The following is a 17,887-nucleotide window of genomic DNA, read 5'->3' as shown; positions in this document are numbered from 1 at the left end:
GAAGCTCAAGGGCAGTGGTATTTCGATCCAAGAGGACCTGACAGCCAGAAAACAAGAGCTCTACAGGAAAGTTTACACAAGTAAGAAGGTCGCGAGTGCATGGACATCTGATGGCAGAATCTTCGCACAACTGAAGACACAACGGGGTCAGCCATCTCCCAGACCATGCGTTATCTCCTCAGTCAGCGATTGTACTCGTTTGCAGTTGTAATGTGTATGTGATATGCCCTGAGCTAAATCGTTGACCTTGTACATATTGTATTTTGTGCTCTCATGTCATGTCAGTACTCTTTCTTTTTTTATCATATGTATTGATTTATTGTATCAGTAAGGGTCCTGATGTACATGTAGGTCCCTGGCAGGTGTCTTTTTATGCCTATTTTAGCAAATTTTGAACTCTTTTACAAGTTCTGATTAGTCTGTGTTATTACAATTGTATATAATATTGCACAAAAACTTGTACATGCTTGTGCGTTTAATGTACATTTTAATTTTTTTTTTTAATTAATGTTCAGTGTAACTGCCCAGTTTTTATCCTCTGTGTCTCTTGCCCTCTGTAGTTCTTACAATGAAGGCATGTGTGTATATATCTATGATTTCCATTGTGCAATTCAGTGACAGGCTACTGTACAGCATATTACTTGCAGGCAAACTCCTACGTTTGACAGCATACATTTTTTTCATTGTTTTAATTCTGTATATAAGCAGACTTCTTTTCATTCAGGCATGGGTCATCAGCTCTCCTTGTGACATTCCTTCAATATGAATGAATCTTGTATATACCCGCATATTTGTTCGCAATATTATGATCTGAATAATGTACCTACAAGAACCTCTTCCTCCCTCAATCTTTTTCATTGTAATATTCGTAGTCTTAAACAGAATATTGATAGATTGTACTCATGTATTTCGAATGTTAATACTAGTTTTTCAGTGCTTGGGATTACTGAAACTTGGTTGAATAACAATGAGAAGCTTTTGCCTATACACGGTCTAAGTGGTTATAACTTTGTTAGAAAGGGAAGAAGGAACCGTCCCGGTGGTGGAGTGGGTCTTTTCATAAAAGATACTCTAAAATATAAGATACGTGATGATCTGAATGTATTTGTAGATTCAGTGGAATTGTTTTGTATTGAGTTATACTCCGATTCAAATGTCATTATTGGAGTGTTATATAGACCACCTGGTCAGCCTATTCTTGCCTTCAAAGACAGTGTTGAGACAATTCTCTTCAAAATTGCAAACGAGCGTAAATCCTGTTTTATGATGGGAGATTTCAATATAAATCATTGTAATCAGGATGATACAAATTCCAAAGACTTTATACAATACATGAATGCATATGCTTTCTTTCCTGTTATTTCTAAGCCAACCAGAGTCACAACTGAATCATCATCTTTGTTAGACAATATATTTGTTAATAACCCGTGCAATATTGATGTGTCAGGTATAGTCACTTACCCTGTAAGTGATCATATGCCAATTTTTCTCATATCTCATGTAACTTTACACACACAAAATGTGAATGAGCCATGCTCATCTCTGGTGCGACATATTAATGAGAGTAATATATTGTTGTTTTATGAAGAATTAACTGTGATTAACTGGGATGACATCATACACAATCTTACAAATGATGTTAATGTGTTATATGATATATTTTCTACAAAATTTTGTTCTTTATACAATACATGTTTTCCAATGGTATTGACCAAGGGTAATAATAGGACAAAAATGAATCCATGGTTTGATAAGAATTTAAGGAAACTTTGTCGAAAGAAAAATGTTTACTATCGCAAATTTGTAAAAAATCCTACATTATATAGAGAGGCTGCTTATAAGAAACAGAGAAATATTGTTAATGATGCAATAAGAAAAGCTAAGCGTGATTTTTATGGTAAGAAATTCGTGGGAGTAAAAAATGACTTGAAAGGTACATGGAATGTTATTAATGGTATTTTGAAATATAAGAGTAAGATTGATTCCCCATTATTGGTGAAAGATAACAAGTCTGTATCTAATTCTGTGGAAGTGTCAGAATTATTTAATGAATATTTTGTCTCTGTTGGTGAGAATATTGCAAAAAGTGTTCCATCCTCAGTGAAAAGTCCATCTGATTTTCTTATTGGTGAATTCCCAAACTCATTTTTCTTCACACCCATAACCAACTCTGATGTAATTAATGCAACATTAAGTCTGAAAGATGGCAAAAGTCCAGGTCATGACGACATCAGCACCATGGTTTTGAAAAAGTGTATACATATTATTGCTCCAGTATTGGCCCATATTTTTAATATATCTTTGCAAACTGGTTGTTTTCCCGAAAAACTAAAGATAGCTAAAGTTTTGCCTATATACAAGAAAGGCGATAAGTCTCAGTGTGAAAACTACAGGCCAATTTCTTTGTTGTCAATTTTTGGAAAGATATTTGAGAAGCTTGTGTATGCTAAGTTCATGTCTTTTATTGATAAATACGATATACTTTATAATAAACAATTTGGGTTTCGATCTGGACACTCAACATATATGGCTTTACTGGAATTCATTAACAATCTTAATACAGCTTTTGAGGCTGGTCATGTAGGTGTTGGGATCTTTTTAGATCTGTCGAAAGCCTTTGACACCCTGAATCATTCTATGTTGTTACAAAAATTATATTTTTATGGCATACGTGGAATTTCTTTGGAATGGATTAAGAGTTATTTAAGCAATAGACAACAATTTGTTTGTATTGATGGCGGAATGGATTAAGAGTTATTTAAGCAATAGACAACAATTTGTTTGTATTGATGGCAATAGCTCCACGTTCCTAAGAATTACCTCAGGTGTCCCCCAGGGATCTATTCTAGGCCCTTTATTATTTTTATTGTACATAAATGATATACAAAATGTTAGTAGTAATTTGAGTTCAGTTGTCTTTGCAGATGATACAAATGTATTTATATCTGGTAGAAACGCCACCCAAATAACATCTATCATAACAACTGAAATACCCAAACTTGAACAATGGTTTTTATCAAATAAGCTGTTGGTTAATATGAAGAAAACAAACTGTATAGTATTTAAACAGAAAAATAAGAGAATAGCAGATGATATAGCTGATGTTGTTATAAATAATCAAAAGGTAGTACGAGTGTCTTGTACATCATTTCTTGGTGTTATGTTAGATGAACATCTTAATTGGGCGCCCCACATAGATGATGTTTTGCATAAAATATCATGTGCAACAGGTGTGATTTATAGGATAAGACATTTGTTATCGTTGAGGATTTTATTGTATATCTATAACGCCACTATATTGCCACATTTAACATATTGTACAATGATCTGGGGCCAATGTGCAAAATCTCTTTTAAATTGTGTGTTCTCACTTCAGAAAAGGTCATTGCGTGCAATAACAAATTCTCACCCTTCAACACCTTCCCAACCTCTGTTCAAAAAGCTCCAGCTTCTTACTGTATTTGATATATGTAAATTACAAACAGCCTCATTTATGTATATGTATACTCATAAGTTGTTACCCTCTGTCTTTGATGATATGTTCAAATATACAAGAGATATTCATTTATATAACACTAGACAAACTGGTAACTTATATTTACCTCTTCTGAGATATGTTACATCGCAAAGATCTGTTAAATATCAAGGAGTACATGTTTGGAATTCTGTGCCTGAAGAAATGAAGTTATGTCCTTCCCTTGCCTCTTTTAAACGTAGATATAAAATATATTTGTTGAATAATTATAATTGAGGTTTCTGCAGAAATTCAATCTGACAACGTTCATATGATGTCTGCAATGTGTATCTTTTTTCTACATATTTTCACTCGTAGTTTGCCTGTCTTTATTTTTTATTTTTCTTGTTTTTTAATCGTCTTTTTTTCCCCTCCATTTAAGTGTATCTTATAATGTACAACAAAAAAAAAAAAAATCTCAAGTGGGAGTCCAGCCGTAGAAAGGCCAATGGCCTCTGCTGGCTCCTCCATTTTCTCTCTTAGAATTTCCTCTTTGTTCTTCTAAATTTTTTTTTCTCTCTTCATTGTGCTTGTTTTTCTCGTACATGTATACTATTACCAAATGTAATGTTATTATCTTCACCTTGTTCTTTTTCACATGTATTTTAATGAGAATTTGGAAATAAATGAAATGAAATGATATATATACGTATATATATATATATATATATATATATTTATATGTATATAGGCCTATATATACATATATATATATATATATATATATATAGGCCTATATATACATATATGTTAAGGAGAAAGTATTAAAGAACCTAATACAAAACACATTAGAGCCTGCCATGAAGTATGTTTTCTTTTAAATGTAAGAAGTTAAACTCGAAAGGGCTTTGTAATATTTTTGATATTCTGTTGGAAACTATTGAAAACAATTTCAAATGATTCAAAATATATTGAGGCATATTTCATCTAAACCTCAGAAAGGAGTATTTAAGACTGAAAGAAAAATGCGCCATATCTACTGCGCCAAAAGCATTTTCACAATTATGCTTTCACTCTTAAAAGCTGATGATTATGTTTTCAAAAAAAAAAATACAAAAATGTTCAAGTCTATCTGTTGTATAAACTACAGATACAAAATAATCAAATGTGACCCGCTACAACAAAAGGATCCTAAAGTCGCTGACGGCCGAGCCGAGAAAATCGAGTTCCAATTCACATCATCAAAATCAGTCAAAACAATCGGATTTCTGTTTTTGGCTTGATTTTGTAGTCTAATGTTTTGTCTATCATCTGCCGAAATTTTGAAGCTAAATGATCAAAGAAAAGGCAAGAAATCAGCCTTTTTCTGGGCCACGATTTTCTGACTTTCAACGTAACGGAAACGTGTCCGTAGATTTGGATTTAGCACTGCAGCTAGACTCCGCCCCTAGCAACGAGGGTGGGATCTTTATTGGTCAGTGCATGGCATCCTGATTACTGATTGGTCGTGCGTAGACCGCTGGCGCTAAGCTTGAATGAACATCGCGGAGGTCACTAGGAGCATACCCTCTATTGTCAAACGTAGGAAACTGTCTTGCCTCCCCTTGATCATGATAGCGTCGCTGCCGGAAGGAAAACTTTGAAGGTGTTTTTCTCGTAACTCCGATTTCCTAAATCACTTGACATGCACTAATAAAATCATCGTTATCTCTGCAACCGAGTACTTTTATGAGTTGTGCTGTATATGAAATTAAAGGAGAAGAGTAAGGGAATAATGTCATGCCATTTTCAGAAAATTGTCCTCCCCGACTTTCGGATCCTTTTCTTGTAGCGGGTCACAAATAGTTGTTTGAATAAATCACAAAACATGCATAAATGGATACGTGTATTTTACAATTTATTTATCATACCATGGATTTTTCCACATTACATTTTTTACAATATTGATAGACAAGCGTACAGTAGGTTTAATTTCTGCATATGAGAAACATCCACAAAGTGTGTATGAGTGTTTTACTGTGTAGCCGTGAAAAGTCTATTTTATTTTATTTTTTTTTCTGTTAATGTAATGCCATTCCAACCGCAGTCTTTGTGTATTCTTTGCTGAATTGTTCAGTGATATAGATTCCGTATCAATTGAAATCACAAACAAAAATTTGATAGTTTTGGAAAAGTGCTACATGTACAGTGTTGGGAATGTATATTACATATAGTCACATTGCTAGTATAATACTTATGCAAAATAAAGCTATACTACGTATATGCACCAGCTCGGGTTATCGGGACCATTCAGGTCCTTTATTCACAGAATTAAAAACACCCAAGGTAAATTACATTATTATTATTATAATTATTTGCAAAACTCACTCTTAATATTTCGCTTTCGATGGTCAGTTGCCATCTTCTTTTTTATCATCTCTTCAGTTGAACAAGGACATACATCTTTATTCCATAAGACAATCTGATAAATTTCATTTATATAATCCTAAAACGGTGATGACTCTGAAATCTATCAGACACACCGCAATCGATATTTGGAACTCTCTTCCTTCTGAAAATCGAAGTTTAAAGTCTATGTACTCTTTAAAAAATCTGTAAAATCAGTGTTGCTCTCTGGATATCAGTGATTTCATTGTCATTGTAAATGTATTATTTATGAAATTCCTTCCAGGAAATATCACCGCACTTAATCTATTACGTAATCATGTAACCGACCATGACCTGTAACTGTTCCCTTGTACCTCGGTGAGAAGATATTTTGTCATGCCTTGCTGATTCCAAAAGTGATCCAGGGAAACTAACTTATCGTAAACCTTGAATGAAAGCAGACAGACCTCTCCTTTCGTTTCTTCGTTCTTCCACCCTATCTCTACGCACGTCATCCCTCGCTCCTATTTTTCCGATAATTATGTTTTATGTACGAGGGCTTCAAGGTAATCAAGCTTCTCTTGAGCTTGAGCTGTACGTTTTGCTGTACATTGTAAAGACAATGAAGAAAAATATTTTGTTGTAATAACTTATGTTTATGTATATGTATGGCACCAACAATGTAGACCTATGCATACATATGCACGTACGTGCATGTACAGTGACAACACAGGAACCAACAAATCAAATCAAATCAAATCTAATGTAAAACTATCTAATGCTTGAATATCTCTTGTGGTTCGTATAGTAGTTGTTGATAACCAGTGTTTTGCGTAGACAGAGTATATTCCACAACACCTCTCCACAACATCTAACACAAATTTTGCAAATATCAAATTTAAAGTGGCGGGGGAACTCCTTGACAATCAGAAATTTTCTTGCCAAGTAGTTGTTGATAACCAGTGTTTTGCGTAGACAGAGTATATTCCACAACACCTCTCCACAACATCTAACATACATTTTGCAAATATCAAATCGCGGGGGAACTCCTTGACAATCAGAAATTTTCTTGCCAAGCGCACATAATCATAGTAATTATCATGGTTGGGTGAAGTGATATTAGTACTAGGTGTTACAAAAAAAAAAAATCCCACTTTTGATCCTTAATACTTCAAAAACTATACATCAGATGACACTTCAATTGATATGAGTAATAGCTGAATAGTGTACAATTTAGTTGGAGGTGATTTGAATATGAGAGCAGAAATCAGTTTCGTTAAATTCATGATTATTTTAAAAGTTAAGTACCAGATTTTGGTCAAATTTGAACCCTCTGTACAAAATTGCACTTTACACAAGAACCAATGATGTGTATGTGAATGTATGCTTACAATGACCCTGAACAAAAGACATGAATGCCACGAATACCACCTTTTCACAACTCTGCAGACTAGGCTTCTGGACTCTTGCACCAAGGCAGATGAATGCTTTATTAATAATTCATGATGGATTGCCCTGGGCACTGCTAGTGTGAATTCATGGTAAAGGGTACAATGCAAGCACATGGAAAAAACAAGCACATGTTTTACTGTGCTTGCATACACTACATTTCAGGATGAATAAAAACTAGCTGTGACAGTGGAATTTCTCATGAATAATTATGTAATAGAGCATTCCAATCCTGGCCATTGTTCAGGACCATTGTCAGTGTGTTAAACCACACACTCCCACACATCATTCACTCCTGTGCAAAATTAAAATTTTGTACAGAGGGTTGAAAACAGAGCAAAATCGGAAACCTCACTTAAAAGTAAATCTTGAATTAAATGAATCTGATTTAGACTATCATTTTTAAATTACTTTCAACAAAATTGTACACTATTCAGCTATTGCTCTTATCAACGTCAGTGTTATCTGATGTATAGTTTTTGAACTATTAAGGATCAAAAGTGGGAAATGCTTTTTGTAACACCTAGTATGTCCTACAACTTCTACAATACGCGATCAGAAGATTATTCAATATATCTGTCATATAATTATTATTATATAAAAATGACGATTTCAAAAGTGTACTATAACAATTACTTGCAAAAGAAATATGATTGCATTACACCAAATTTAAGGTAACCTCAAACACGGCAATGGGAAGTTGTCAATGAATGTTTACAAAGACATTAATTCAGAGTTGCAGGGACGTTATTGTCTGGTTTACAAGTGAAACATAAGGCTTACTTCTTTCTAACACACGTCTATAAATGGATGATAAAGTGTGTTACAGTTTTTTTTTTTCAATGTCCCACGGGCAATATTTGATAGATTACACTTTCTTCGTTTTGTCCGAATTTGCATTCAGTGGTGCTTTACAGTTATCAGTCTCATTATTTACAATCGTTTATTCTGTACTGCTGTATGATATTTCACACTGTTAGTTTTGTCCGGTTGTATATCCTAGAAGTTTGTCATGTTTGATGTATTGTTATACATGTATAAAGCGCCATGGACTAGACTTTAGATATGACAGAGTGTACATAATCATTATCGTCAGGATCTACTTGATAGTAAAGGACCTCGTCTGAGGACATCGCTGTTGAAGAACCTAGATTGAGAAAGGGCCCACTACTACAATGTTTTCTTTCGGAGGAAATAGTTTAAGCTACGAAGCCCGACCGGCGGATAACAGAGCAGGGTTGTCTCTGGTCCCTGGTCTGCCATCGTCAGAGTCGTGATTGGCATGTTCTCCCTCGCTCTGTGTACAGATATCTCGAGTTTGGGCAAATTCAAGTCACCAGAGTTACATGACTCGACAGATTCGCTGAGCAGTATCAACATGTCTGCCTTGATTGCTGGAGATGTTCGTTATCGCATCTTGTCTGCGAGTGCAAATAATATCAGAATGTAGCGAAATGACAGAACTCACTTCCCTTCTTCCGCTGAGTTTGGCGGGAACATTCGGGGTCCTGTCAACCGTGCGGTCTTTTTCCAGATTTTGTTAGTTCACCCCGATGCTTTTGCTCTACCAGGTAAACAAACCTGTGCGTGCATTAAGTTTTTGATTGAAGGGTTATTCTAACAACTCAATGACAGGCAATCTCACTCTATGATGACTGCATTGCAAAAGGCTCTGTAGCTTTATCATATCACGCATAAACTACATCATACATCAGTAACAAAGGGAAGCCTGTATTGCGAATAGACTGCCAATGATGGCGCTATTTCCATATCCTGGTAGCGTATTCATGTTCCTCACAACAATCGTTTTGTTCTAGTGGTGTTTCCTGCAGGCTAAGATATTCGTGAGTAAGAGAAGTCGCCTCTACTCCCGCATGGTGACAGGGCATTTTGTCTACCTCCGTAATGTCTTGGTAGACGTGTTCTGGGTTCTCCTGTTGAGCGGAAAGAGTTTCAAGTTTGGATTTGTCAGTCAAAGGGCAACTCAATGTGCTGGAATCAGCTCTGGCAGGGTTCAATGAGAAACCACGATTGGTCTCCCGCGGATGCTGCAGCTGCCTGTCATTCGAGTGGTCATTTGGCTGGTTTGAAGCATGTGGATGTCTGTGCCTCCTGATGTAAACAAAGAGAAGAAGTAAATGGAAAGAAATCGAAAAAAAAAAGTTTTATCTTATATTTTTCCAGCAAAGATATCCCATATTAAACTCCTTTTGACACGTTCGTATCTGAAAAATACAAATTTTCAAAACACATTTTTCTTGTTTGTTTATTGAACAGGGTTTTTTTTTTGTGTGTGTGTTAGAGTTTGAAATGACACAGAAAACATTTATTGGAATGCCCGTCACACATTATATGCCCTATACATCAACAGGAAGAAAATATTATCGTTAACACCGAAAACGCAAACGCAATATTTACGATCATGAAATATGCTCAAATGTCCTATGAAGAAGGGAAAGAAGATTGAATATTTAACGATACGCATTCCATTAAAGAAAACTGGAATCCTCTCCCGAACTCCTCCTCATCCACAAATACATTAACAAGTGTTTGTCTTGTTTTTTTTTCTTTCTTTTCTTGTTTTTTGTTCTGGTTGCTTCTCACTCACCTTTTCCGTAACCAGTTACACCAAGCAGTGGATAGTATAAGGAGTGCGAAAATGACAGGAAGAGGAGTACCCAAGACGTACACAATCACTTTTACCTCATGAGCATTATCACCTGAAAAATGAATGTGTCACATAAGTATAACCTTCAGGAAAAAATCAGGTAACGATTAACTTGGAACACTTAATATAGTTCAGTTTTTCTATGTTTATTCACACGATAAGGTATAAGAAGCTATGGTGCTGATGAAAAGCTGATTGATATGTTCTGTTAGAGGGATGACTTTAACACATTTTCTTCTGTACGTGCAACCTAACATATCCATCTTTATTTTGTACTCTGACACTCAACGCTAAGAGGCCTTTTTCTTGCCAAGTGGCAATGCCATATTATCATCATTGTTATAATCATTGCACCCGTGTCATTATGATAACATTATAGACACACATGACATTAAGAGCTGAAAGGAATGGAAGGAAACATTACATAGTCGACTTAATCATTTGTTGACGTTAGGAAATTTCGAATAATTCTCTTGAAAGAAAGAAAGGTACTATTCAACAGCAAATACATTGCGATGTAAGAGGCAAATCCCATTAACATGATTAAAATGCGTTGGTGATGTCTGACGGATTTTGAGAAGCCGTCAAGAAATTCAATTTCACGTATCACAAAGATAATCATAAGGGAATATCTTATTAGATTATTATGAATACCGGTTTCAAATTATACAATGGACAGCGAATACGATATTTTCTTTGTATCTGCAACAGATCTTACAAAATTGAAACCGTCAAGTTATAAAAGAGTCATCCTCTCTCCACCTAAACTAATGTCCCATTCCCCTGGTCTCAGCCTTCTCTTCAGCCGAAGTTGCTCAAAAATTGTTACGTATTTTTTTTTCTTTTTTTTTAATTATGCACACCATGTGAGGTAAGACTGCCTTTTCACAACATACCGACTCTCAAGCATGACGGGACTGAAGCATTCCAAACCGGGAAGTAAGTTGACCAACCAGGCGGTACCACACACTGTAGTGTCGCGCTGCCATTGATGACGTAACCTTCTACACAGGTAAGAGTTAATCTGGACCCAAATTCCGTTATACTGGAGTTCCAATAACCATGATACATGTGACCAGGATTATTACAAGACCCAAGTGAATCTGTAAGACAAACAAAAAGTTTGTATAACGGTTATAGGTGAAAGCGCTCACGTTTAAAGGGACATTCCATACGATTTTCATAATTTCACATCATGTAGTACATAAATCAACAACTCCATGTACAGATTTGTGAAATTTATTGTGATTCTTGAGCAGAGAAACAATACTTTGAAAAACCTTAAACAAATTACACTGAACAAGGATGATGACATAGGAGGTTCACATATTTCAGAAATGTAGCAGTGCAATTCCATTACAATACCGCTTGCTTGCGAGTTCACCTGTGTATAATCTATGCATGCCTTCTTCTTTTGTTCTGCTTCCTTGAGCCCCAACTCATGCATTCTTATGGTGACTCTGCCATGTCATCATCCTTGTTCATTGCAATTTGTTCTAAATTTTGAAAATATTCTTATTCTTCATCCCAATTATCACGAATTCTGAAACTCTGTCCTCAGTATAATTAATTTATAGTTGTTTAAATGTAAAAATCTGAAAATCATCCGGAGGTCTCCTTTAAAGGGGATGGCTAGTACATGATCAGTGGGAATGCTGGGGGATGATTGTTCCAATCCCTGTGAATTCATTTAAGCAAGGAGGTTCAAGAGAATGGAGTCACAACTGTCGTATTTCCTTTGAAGTCACGTTTGATGCCGCCACTCGAAAGTATTTGAAGCATGTGGCAAACTGGATCTGCCGCGCAGATAGGAAGACAGTTGACTCATGTCTCATTGCATAATCATCAGCCATCTTCTAACGAAAATATGTCTTTGTGATGGTAATTACTTTTCGCCATCCCTACTTATAAAAGATAGGTGGTATATAATGGTAAAGACACAGGGATGCGCGAATAGAAATTGCGCAAAAAATGATGAAATGAAAATGAAAATTACTCGACTGGCCGTGCCCGGCCACTAATCTGATATATCTATTAATATAGAATTATACTCGAAGATTATTCCATATCAGTTTTATTTGGAGGAATTAAGTGGAAAAGTGATAAAATCGGCTTTCCGGGAGGGTACAGTTTTAAACACTTTCACATGATACAGCTCTGATTTACACTTTTGCACATATTTCTTGAAGGGATTGACCTTTGTTTAATGAGCTTTGTCATTAAGTGAGATTTCGTTTCATTTAATAGATAAACAAGCAAAATATAGCTAACATTAAGTTCACGTTCAAAATGAATCTTCAGATTGCTCAGCAAGACGGCGGCATCAAACCCCGCCACTAAAGGCACAGATGCACCTGTGGAATTCTTTTGTACATCAATAGAAAAGTGACAACTGTTTGAATAATTACAGCCAGTTGGAACTCCATCTCTTAAACCTCCTTGATTTAAGAGTACATTATATATCTATTGTGGTGTGAAAATTGTTTGCTTCAGAATGGTTTCATATTCAAGTAATGTGCAGTTCAATGTTTCCAGGATAGCGTGCCTGTACAGTGTCGGGGCGATCGTTTACGGACTGTTAACGATTGCTCCGACACTGTACAGGCATCTATGGTATGAGGCGATTTATCATGTTTAGATATTGTGTCTCAATAAGATATAATCAAGTCTCTCGATGCACTCTTTATTCCTGAACACTAGCCTCTTTATGTACGTATTTCTACTCAAACTTCTAACTGGCTCAGCCTTTTCCTTGGCTTTCTTTCTTCTGGAAAAGAACTGAAACATCCACTAAATTGAAGTAAATATCAAAATCTAAAAGAATATTCGTAATCCAATAAATGTATCAAATTGACACAGCTGAATTGCAGCGGTAGGTTTTCTCCTGATAATGTTTTATCTAGATTTAAAGGGCTCCAAGAAAAACCTATTATGTACGTCATAGTAGATAGTGTCATTTCTGAGCAACGACTGCACGCATAAGAGCAACATATTTTCCACATGTAAACATTTGTTTTTCTTCCACTTTATTTGTTTTACTTTCATATCAAGCAAAGTACAACTTGTGGCGTATGCTAAATATTGGTATTTTATATAGACAAGTTGAGTTTTAGTTAACTTATCAGAGGAACATCGGTGTGAATTTTTGCATGATAATCGGTATATCTAGTTGACACTACATGTATGGGGGGTGGGGTGGGGGTGGGGGGTGGGAGTGTATCTTCGATACTAAGACTTTCTTGCCGAGAAGCTACAAAACATTTTTTTGAGATCAATCAATTATTCATCAATTGATATTTGCTCAGAAGGCGTTTGATATTATTGATATCTGTCTAAATTATGTATAAACCTATGTGAATGTGCTAAAAGACGAAACTCTTTGGCTTTCATACGGTAAACATTTATCTTTTCGTGTTTGTTTGTTTGTTTGTTTGTGTGAATATTTTCATCTACTTTAAGCCTGGACAGCCATTAAACTTCAGAGCTAATTTTTCCAAGACTGTTTATTTCTGGTTGATGTCTTTGATATCATATCTACGGAATATACATGTAGATAATACTTTTACACAGGAACAGTGGCACTCTGATGCATGTACAGATATCAAAACCAGGAAGACAAACACACGTTTACCGAAAACGGTTGTAATTTACGTCTTGGCTCACCTCGGCATTTCAGTCTGACAATCTGTTTCGACGGACACCTAGTCGTTGCAGGTGAACAGTACATTACACGTTGAAACGAATTACCTGAAAAAGATATTTTAAGAACCATTCATTACGACCTTAAAAAAGGATCCTGATTCATTATAATTTCATAAGATTATGAAGGAATGCGACTGGAGAAGGTGAGTTCTTGTATTGACCTCTTAAGAGGTTAATAAAAGGGTGGTGAGTTGGCTCAGTCGGTAGTGCGTCTGCCTTCGACCCAAGCGACTCGGGTTCGAACCGAGTCTGGACTGAGCAATGTTGTGTGTAATCATATCGTCCCAACTCACGCACGTAAAAGATCCCGCTTCATTCATTCATCGCAAAGAGCAGGGTGTTTTACCCGGTTAGTGGTCCCGCCTCACATCCAACTGGACCCCATGGAAGACCAGCTTAGCATAGCTGAATATGGGCTATCCAGCCATCCTTTCAGATGGAAATGAACAAACAAACAAACAAACAAACAAACAAACAAACCCATTATCAGCCATGCCAAATCGGGAAGATTTACCGCTATTCTTAACTACATATTTTTGGATGGAAACATGACGAGTTAAAAGCCTCTTCCCGAAACTACCAATGTGCCGTGATCTCACTTTTGTTTCAAAGTCCATGTTTGAATAGGACAAATACATTGTGTTCTTCTCATTGACTTCTTGGGGCAGTGAGAAGTGAAATTAACATTGTATCTTTATGTGCATGATATCTTAAATTCTCCTACACATAAGAAATCTTGATTATGACGACTTCATTCCGAAGCACACAACAAGATACATGTTGTGACGGCATGCTGTTAAATAATAAAAAATAAAAAGAAGTAGCTGATCTTCCTTGGCCTTTATAAAAGCAGAAAAGTTCTCATCTCAGTGTACATTTCAGTTCCACTGTTGCATACGTGCATACTAGTGTCACAGTAGTTATTCTTAAAAATGGACATCCACACTACGGCAGTCACCTTCTGGACATGATAGCCTTTGATAATTGTTCCTCTTTGCTGTACTGAGCAAAGTCTTAGGCGAATACTCTTCTGCCGCTGGGAAGCCAAGTTCACCGCAGATCACTTCAGCAGCTTTGGCGGTAAATCCATCATGGCAGACATAACTGTCTGGTTTGATGACCACTAAGCCTTCAAATGGAGAGGGTCCGTCAACTAGCTTCACAGGTGGTGTTCCTCAAAAACAAATAAAAATGTTTCACTGGTAATTTGCGTTTCCTGATGATAAACAATCACATGGAATCTTGACAATTATGTATATTACCTTCACAGAAGTTGATTAATAACAATGAAAAAAAATGTTGAATTTTTAGCTGTCATATGTACTATGGGTCAACAGGGTCCAAAGATATTTTTAGGCATTATATGATTATAACCCCCTTTCTATTTTATTCAATTTATTTTATATTTCCATTTCTATTTTCATTTCTTTTTCGAAATTTTGAAACTGACATTTCTAAATGCCATATAAACGTTATATTCTAATGTTTTTCCAATATTATCATCACATATTATGTTGAATCTAGAATTAGGCCTGGATACTTTAATATTTTTCTTTATTCTAATAATGAAAGAAAATTACAAAAGATTTTGAGCAGACTTGGCTGGCTGTCAGATGAAAGTTAAAGGTAAACGAATCAAAAGCATGTATGCATTGTTAAAAGTAAAAAAAAAAAAAAAAAAAGTTACACTATTTCCGGTTCAGAAAAAAACCCCACGTGTGTATCATATACTGTGAACAACTAATGCCATCGACCCAAAAACTTAGACTTTCTTATTTACAAAATGAAAATATGAAGTAATTCAAAAGAAGACAGACTATACATAACAGACAGGACAAACCTAACAAACTGAGTGAAATGCATTTCAGACAATGGCAGGGCATAACTAAATTTACATGCACACTGATAATAAGGAATCGGAACAAAGATGAATAAAGAATGGTTCGAAATAGTTGGTGATTCAATACAGCTGTATGGTTGTGCTGATGAGATAAAGAATATATTTCATTTTCTTGCGTTGATATTATTCGAATTCGTTATGGATCAGTCACAAACACTCCTTTGGTAGAAGACAAACAAAAAAAGTTTACATTAAGTTTACGTTAAGTTTACACGTTTCTCCGAAACATCGATAAGGGTACATTGGAGTGTGTTATAATCCCAAATTGAACAAATACAAATACTCATTACTCAGATTGTGTATTTAGAGAAAAGCGCATCAGAAAGAAAACTTGGGGGTTAGTCCGGATATACTTTAGGTCGCTTTCTTTCATAATGTCAGTAGTTTAGCTAAGAAATTTTGAAGGGCGTTTCCCGCGCTGAAACTGCGTATAAGTAAAGTGAAATCAAGGGAAGGGGATGGAATGTGCGGCCTGAGTCTATTCATAATCCCTATCTTACTTGAAATCCTTTAATAGGTACTGACTATATTCAGTATCAAAGATGCATTCTTCCGTGCTGTGTGACCATGCTCTAATGGAGTGTCGTCAAATATGATTATTATTAGTAAAGCTTCAACTGTATTGCTGGAAGTATGTACTTACTTCTCTGAAGATTCAAGAAAAATCTATTTGCTCTTATCCATTGTTTAACTTCGTGATTTACAGAGTGCAAGATGATAATCATTATTATTATTTTTTTATTTCTATTTTATTTTATGTATTTATTTATTTTTTTTTTTTATTTTTCTATTTTTTTTTTTTGCAGAGAGAAAGATTTTTGAATATGGCCCCTTATAGGGGACTTTCCTAAGGAACACCATAAGAAAGAATTTGGTTTAAAGTTTATTCGTTCAAACAAACGTATTGTTTCCTGTTTTGCAGGTAACTGTCAAGACGCTGCAAGGGCCTTGTCACAAACGCCATTGTGAGCTAGATTGTGAAGTAAAATTTCATGATTGATAGTGTCAAAACCATTGGAGAAATCCAAGAAGATACCAGTTAAAGGTCCTGTTTACCTTTTGGAGCAGTGATTTAAAAAATGTGCAAAATATCACTTTTGATGCGTAGGTGTAGGTCAGTTGTTTCACAAAACATCATACCACATGGAATTTTTTCAATAAAGCCTAAAATACAAGGAAATATTACTATTTTTTCTCATTAAACCGTAACTGTAGACGGTTAAGTCTGGCAAAATTGTTACTATAACTATTTTTCACATTTTGTATATTCAACAAAAATAACATCGATTATAATGGTTCAAATTTTTACATTGGTTGTTTCTATCCCTAACTCACATTTTAGGGCTATTTTGAGGCGGTAATGCTGCACGTTTTGTTCCATCTGCAAATGGGAAATTATGCCTTTAACCATTTAAATGTAATTAACCATTAGATACCGATGACTTAAACATTTTAAGTCATCGGTATCTAAAACACTCAATCATCACCAGTCTGCTATTCCTTACTGTGACAAATAAGATAATTCAATAAATAAGGCTTATCCGGGGTCAGCATAGGTGTGCAGTATTGTCGTTTAAGGTATAATCTCAATTACCATTTTTCTATTTTACGTTTATATTTCTTGTCTGAAGATAAGAATTAGGCAATGTTTTATACGTAGTTGGTATTTGCTCTTTGTCTTGTGTGTCAGTGATTCATTTCTTTCTTCTCATTGTCATTTTACAATATCATTTCTTATTGATGGAGGTCCCCACGCATCCACTTGGAGCATGAAGATGTGAATGGAAGCCAGTCGGTTGCTGCAGTGATTCTTCTAAACAATGGTGAATCGACTGCGGTATATCAATCTTATCCAATAATACATTTACAGTATTTAGCGTAATGATATTTCTTTTTTTAATTCTGCTTACAATAGTGGCTAAGAATTACTTGTACGTGACGCCAGGCCAAGTGAAATCGTAATCTATATCAAATATAATAGCTATAAAAAACCCTCGAATAATATATTATTTACTCATTATTTATCTAGCGATCCACGTTCGACAAGCTTTGCTTTTTAGTGGATCACTATTTTCCATAATCGAATCTATTTTCCGCACTCCCAGGAAGTACATGTGTATTGTTCCTCCTACTCATTGTATATTATATATATATATATATATATATATATATATATATATATATATATATATATGTTGTTATAAAATTATCTCGGATACTACATGAATCTTTTGCAAATGTTTGAACAATATTATTTCATGACATGTATACTTTGTACTATGTTTTGATTTTCGTTGATTGGAAATAAACTATGATTGAATTGATTTGAATTGAATTGAATTGAATT

At 35.2% G+C, this 17,887-nt stretch overlaps 1 protein-coding gene across 1 annotated transcript in view; it reads right to left on the bottom strand.

Moving 5' to 3' along the window:
• Nucleotides 1-9,030: 9,030 nt before the first annotated feature.
• The window catches only part of LOC140245199 (uncharacterized), a 36,508-nt gene continuing 27,651 nt past the window's right edge, over nucleotides 9,031-17,887 (bottom strand). The window contains exons 3-7 of the mRNA XM_072324789.1: nucleotides 14,599-14,814; nucleotides 13,602-13,685; nucleotides 10,835-11,041; nucleotides 9,879-9,990; nucleotides 9,031-9,382 (exon numbers count right to left, since the gene is read on the bottom strand). Of these exons, the coding sequence (XP_072180890.1) occupies nucleotides 9,031-9,382; nucleotides 9,879-9,990; nucleotides 10,835-11,041; nucleotides 13,602-13,685; nucleotides 14,599-14,814 (971 nt within the window). The remainder of the gene's footprint in view (nucleotides 9,383-9,878; nucleotides 9,991-10,834; nucleotides 11,042-13,601; nucleotides 13,686-14,598; nucleotides 14,815-17,887) is intronic.

Source organism: Diadema setosum, chromosome 22, assembly GCF_964275005.1.
Source record: "Diadema setosum chromosome 22, eeDiaSeto1, whole genome shotgun sequence".
Taxonomy (NCBI): domain Eukaryota; kingdom Metazoa; phylum Echinodermata; class Echinoidea; order Diadematoida; family Diadematidae; genus Diadema; species Diadema setosum.
Note: the sequence above shows the minus strand (reverse complement) of the source record. Positions and strands in the feature narration are given on the sequence as shown.